At 33.5% G+C, this 6,000-nt stretch overlaps 1 protein-coding gene across 1 annotated transcript; it reads right to left on the bottom strand.

Moving 5' to 3' along the window:
- Nucleotides 1-1,322: 1,322 nt before the first annotated feature.
- Nucleotides 1,323-2,939, bottom strand: LOC120077273 (MLP-like protein 34). Its single transcript, XM_039031169.2, has 2 exons — nucleotides 2,719-2,939; nucleotides 1,323-1,873 (listed from the first exon to the last, which is right to left on the bottom strand). The coding sequence occupies exons 1-2, from the start codon at nucleotides 2,903-2,905 to the stop codon at nucleotides 1,593-1,595; spliced, it is 468 nt and encodes a 155-aa protein (XP_038887097.1). The 5' UTR covers nucleotides 2,906-2,939; the 3' UTR covers nucleotides 1,323-1,592.
- Between the last annotated feature and the right edge of the window lie 3,061 nt (nucleotides 2,940-6,000).

The raw sequence follows: 6,000 nt of genomic DNA, 5'->3' as shown, positions 1-6,000 counted from the left end.
CACATATCGATAGTGTTATCTTATAAAGAGTGTGAGGTAATTTCTCCATTTTTAAGATAGTATCTTTTTGGTTTGGGACTTCATGGCTCTAATACTATATTAGATAAGTATGCAAGGTGTCATCTCGAACCTAACCATTAATTGAAAATAAGAGGAGTAAATCATGTATCTTATAATGATCGTGAAGTTTCTCCAACTTTTTAATGTGGGATCTTCAACTTATATACTATTCACGATCACACTATTGATAACTTTAAATTTTTCGTATAATGGATAATGGTATATTAAGAATAAAAAACCAAAATTATATTAGAAATAATAAATCTTAGTTTACAAAGCAACTTTAAGGCATAACTCTCAACATGTCTACTTTTTCGGATATGAAATTCATATATGATCATTCTTTCTTGTTATATATATGATGAATTATTTAGTATATTATTAACTCAAAGAATAGAAGAAGCATCCGACTCTTTTATATAGGTCCCACTTAATCTGGGGATATAGCTCAATTGATAGAGCTCCGCTCTTGCAATTAGGTCGTTGTAATTACAAGTTAGATGTCTAATTGTTGTCCAGACAATAATGACAGTATCTTATATCTGAATCAGTGGCTTATACATCTAAACAATTGGGGAGAGGACCGAAATATGTCACTCAAAAACTCTATTGTGACAAAAATAGGTTGTCAAGAACGTAGAGAAAATAGGATGGAAAGTTGGTCAATCTTGTATAACTTGTTATACCTTCCATATATATCATTAATTCAAATTCAGATATGATTATCTTTTCTTGTTATATATATGATGAATTATTTATTTAAAAGTCTGCGAGTGCTTTTGCATTATTATTAAAAAAAAAAAAAAAAAAATCACTATTTCCAACATGCCCAAAAGCCCTTCTCCCTTTATATCATTAATAACGTGGGAAATTAACAGAAAAATCCTTTTTAAAAATTTTAAAAAAAAAACGATCATTTTTAAATATAGAAAATAAATGAAAATATTTGCAAGATATACCAAAATTTTAGAATTATCAATGATAGACGTTGATAGACACTGATAGACTTCTATTGGTATTAGACACCATTAAAAGTCTATCAGTATCTATCAGCACCTATCATTGATAGTTCTAAAATTTTGCTATATTTTATAAATATTTTTAACAGTTTTATCATTTAAAATAATTTCCTAATAAAAAATGTCAAAGCATTGATGTTTTCACTTCAAAACCATTTTTAAGAGAGTATAAAACCAAACAATAAAATTATAATTTACTAAATCACTTTTCAATAAATTGCTTACAACTAAAAGTACCATGAATAAAAGCAATCTTAAACACCCTTAAATTGAAGTTTCACGTTGAATACATATGGTGATCCATGACACATTTGAGAGCTTTGACACACACACAATAGATAAAATTTTCAATTACATATGAAAACACACATTTTCCCCAAAGCCCACATCCTTGATTATACAACACAACACATTGAATTACACATAAAATTTCTTATTTAAGAACACAAACCAAGTAGAAACAACATTTAATTACTTAGGGCCATGATCAACTATGTTGTTGTAATTAGGGTTTTAGTAGTTCTTGGAAATATAAGCATCAAGGCCTTTGGAGACTTTAACAGCCAATTCCAAGTAGTTTTCTGGTGAAGGAACATTTTCATTTGCCTTTTCATATTCAATAGTCCATTTTGCAAAGTTTCCTTCTACTTTGTTTAAGCCTCCATTAACAGCTTCAAGTTTTGCTCTGAATACTTTGTAAAACTTTAGGGCATCTCCTTCAACAATTTCATAAACTATGAACTTCTTCGCATCATCAACCAGTCTCATCTTTATCTTTGCAGCTGCTGGACTTCCTGTTTATTTATTCGTAATTCAAAACCCTCTCTCTTTATTTTGTTCATGTATGCATCAATCAAATATTCAATGAGCATGTTTATATAACTAATGTCGAGCAAAATTCGACGTCGTTTGATACAAATTTTTCTTCTTTTTTTTTTTTTTTTTACTAAGTTCCCATTTGGTATCTATTTGAGTTTTTGGTATTTAGTTTTTACTAAATTCCTAGTTTTGTTATCTACATTCTATCAATGTTTTCAAAAATAAAACTAACTTATAGAACTAAAAAAGTAGTTAACATAATTTTCAAAAATTAAAAACAAAAAATCAATTAATTATGAAACGGGACTATTCATGAATACCATTATTTTTACATATGAGACGGGAACATATTGAATGAGTAAATATTTGGTTGTAAAATAGTAGCTAGCAAATACCAAAACGGCTATATTTAAAAATATATATATAATTAAAAAAAAAAAAAAAAAAGACGCTTAGATTAAAAATAAACATATCAACTAATGCATAACTTCGACCCATAACTCAGAGGTAAAAAATAATAATAACAAACACTTGTTTCCATGCATTCCCTTCAAACATAAAGTAAAAAAAAAAAAAAAAAACAAACAAAAAACAAAAAAAAACAAAAAAAAACCAAAATAAAAATACATCTTTTTATTATTAAAAAAAAAAACGTGACAACTTATGAATAGTCGAGGATGCACTCAAATATTTTTTTAATATAATTTTGGTGAAATTTCGATCAAAACCAAATACAGTAATATTTTAAAAGTCGAAAAATCAAAATAGAACAAACATGAAAGGTCAAGAACGAAAACAAAAACTTGATAATGTGTCTCACCAAGGTGGTATTGCCAATGCATAACACTGCCAGTAGAGAAGCTTTCTCCTTCAAGAAAGTGAAAGCTTTGGAAGTGGTCAGGATACATATGGACTAAATCCCCCATATGATTCCTAAAGAAGCCATAGAACTTCTCAGGTGGAGATTTTAGGGGAACCTTTGCCCAAATGCTATCACTTTGGCTCATTTTCTTTTGTTGTGATAAATAAAACTTTAGGCTAACACAGGGTTTTTATAGTGATTTTGGGTGAATATTTTAGTAATGTTTTGAACTATCACTCACTAATTTGCTAACTTTTTAACATTTTTTAACACTCTTATGCTAGTTCATGATACACATTTTTTCCCCACTAACTCTGTATTTAAATCCAGTTTTTGGAGTTGTTATCTCTTGGATAGATCACCACAATTGTGTAAAATAATCTCTTATTTGTTTTTTTAGTTCACTTTAGCTCATCCACTTAACTAATTGATACTTGTTATTGGGTAACTTTTTTGTTTCTCTTTTCTTTTTTATAAAGAATAATAAATAGTGTTTTTTTTCAAATATATAATAAAATGAACCAAAATATTTACATGATATAGTAAAATTTCATGATCTACCTATGATAGATTGCGATAAACTTCAATAGACTATTACCTATATCTATTTGTGTGATGATAAACACTGACAGTAATCTATCGTAATTTACTGTAGATAGGTTGTGATAATTTGTTATATGTTTTATTATTATTTTTTGTGGTTGGTTTTAAGTCTCATCTACGGTTTGAAATTTCAAGATTTTTCTTAGTCCTTAAACCTCCAAAAAAAAAAACAAAATTAATGTTGATTTTTATAGCTAACTTTATGTTAAGTTGAATCCCATTTTTTGGTCTCTCAATTTTTCTTTTTTTAAATATTGAATTACAAGAAAGAAAGTGGATCACATAGCCTTATGTTCTTATGTTCAGACAGAAACAAAACACAAAGACAAAGAAAATAGTCAAACACAAAGAAAAAAAAAAATCACACAACACCCAACTCAAGGAAAAAAGTCCTAAGAGGAAAAGCCTACATGAATCCCCTCCATATAGAAGGCCCAAGTCAAACATAGAACAAAAAGATAGCCTCATAGACACAAAGATTAAACTTGCTCCAAATATGATAAATACTAGCACATCATGCTACTCTTCAAATCATACGTTGCAATTGATTATCTACCCTAAAATGAAAAATCCAGTCAAGCTTTCTATCCCCAATGAGAGATCCTAGGGGTCTCACAAAAATACATTCCCAAATAGTTTGGCTAAAAAAGAACCATCAATGAATAGATAGCCTCACGGCTCAGCTCCACCCGTGTAAAAAACAAAGAAACTAAGATGTCATGACACCACTTACTAATTAATAGTGTGAAAAATTGATATTTAAGTAAACATTTTGATTCATTGACTTGATATTTACATAGGGAATGTATACAAAGGATGATAATCAAATTTTCTAATCTATAACTTAAATATATGCCTAATATATAACTTATGGCACAAATTTTGCAACACGATCACTTGTTTGTAATCGATTCCAAACATGTACATTAATAAACTATTTTTTTATCTTTATCTATATATTTTGTTTTTAATAAACGGTTAACTTAGCTTAAAGTCTATGTACATTAATACGTTTTAAATAAACATGTATTGTAATCGATCCCTTGTTTGAGAAGAGTTCCATGTTTGTTGTGGGTGTGGAGTCCGGGGAGGCGGAGGAACTAGCTGCATATATGGGAGTCTCTCTTAGTTCGTTACCTGTTAGGTATCTGGGTTTACCTTTATTGGCAGGTCGGTTAAGGGTTGTGGATTGTGCACCTTTGATACAGAGGATTACAGCTCATATTAGAAGCTGGGCAGCGAGGTCCCTCTTCTTTTCTGGGAGGTTGCAGCTTGTTAGATCTATTTTACAGTCCTTTCAGGTTTTTTGGTGTAGCATATTCGTGTTTCCTGCGTGTGTAACTCATAAGATTGATCGTCTGTTACGTAGTTATTTATGGAAGGGTAGTGTGGTGAGTCGGGGTGGTACACAGGTGGCATGGGATGAGGTGTGCTTGCCGTTGGGAGAGGGGGGGTTGAGTGTGAAACATATGGCCTCTTGGAACCAGGCTGCTATTATGAAGCTGCTCTGGCTTCTCTTAATTAAATCGGGGTCACTTTGGGTGGTGTGGGTAGAGGCATATGTTTTGCGTGAGCGGTCGTTGTGGGCTGTTTGGAGTGAGGCTAGGAGGTCTTGGTGCTTGAGGGTTATCTTGTGAAGTAGAGATAGATTCAAGCATCTGGTTCGTTTAATGATTGGCGATGGACGGTCTTGTTTTGTTTGGTGGGATCCTTGGCTGCTGAGGAGCGCGAATTTGGATTCATACAGGTCTACGATGGTTCATGATGCAAGGAGTAGTTTGGAAGCGTGGTTGTCGGAGTTCTTGGATGGTGAGGGAGGTTGGAGGTGGCCTACAGTGTCTTGGAAGCTGCTTGAGATCTGGGGTTTTATCCAGGCAGTGGAGCCTAAGGTGAGGGGAGAGGATTATTGGGTTTGGGTGTCGGATGCTAGTGGTCGATTTTCTATCGCTAGTGCTTGGGAGAGTATACGTCCTCGTCGTCCTAGGGTGTCTTGGGCTTGTATTTTGTGGGCGGGGGGTGGTATTCCGCGTCATTCCTTCTGTGCGTGGTTAGCAATGAGGGACAGGTTGGGTATGTGGGATTGGTTGAGGAGTTGGGGTATGTTGTCAGAGGGGGGGTGTCTTCTGTGTTGGGGAGCTGTGGAGTTACGGGATCATTTATTTTTTGAGTGTAGATTTGGGAGAAAGGTGTGGTCTAGTGTGTTGCGTCAGTTGAGTTCGACACATCGGGTGGCTGGTTGGGATGTAGAGTTAAGTTGGTTGTACTGAGTAGGGTTGGATAAGGGGGTGCGTAGTAAGTTATTCCATGTTTTCTGGTGTACGTCCATATACTACATCTAGCAGGAGGGTAATCGGTGGCTGCAAGGAGGTCGATCGAGGTCGGTATCTGCTCTGGTTCACCTTATGGTCTCTACGGTTCGTGCTCGTGCTACTTCCTTGCGGGTTGACCTTCTTGGTTTTATTTAGTGTGTGTACGGATGTTTTTTCCTTTTGAACTTTACATTGTTCTCTGTTTTGCTGTAGCTCCTAGTTTCTGGGGTGTTAGGTTCTTTTCTCTACCTTTCCTTCGGGTGGTTTGCGAGTTTGCATCTATGCGTTGGTTTTGTTCTAGTCTTATCCTGTTGACTTTGTTTTGGTT

This window comes from Benincasa hispida, chromosome 1 (assembly GCF_027475165.1).
Source record: "Benincasa hispida cultivar pf3 chromosome 1, pf3_genome.v1.1, whole genome shotgun sequence".
Classification (NCBI taxonomy): Eukaryota; Viridiplantae; Streptophyta; class Magnoliopsida; order Cucurbitales; family Cucurbitaceae; genus Benincasa; species Benincasa hispida.
Note: the sequence above shows the minus strand (reverse complement) of the source record. Positions and strands in the feature narration are given on the sequence as shown.

What these genes read in the sequence shown, in the direction of transcription:
- LOC120077273 (XM_039031169.2), bottom strand. Translation starts at nt 2,905, where the DNA reads ATGAGCCAAAGTGATAGCATTTGGGCAAAGGTTCCCCTAAAATCTCCA. An exon ending in GCATTGGCAATACCACCTTG is followed by an intron (nt 1,874 to 2,718) that starts GTGAGACACATT and finishes ATAAATAAACAG; the next exon opens with GAAGTCCAGCAGCTGCAAAG.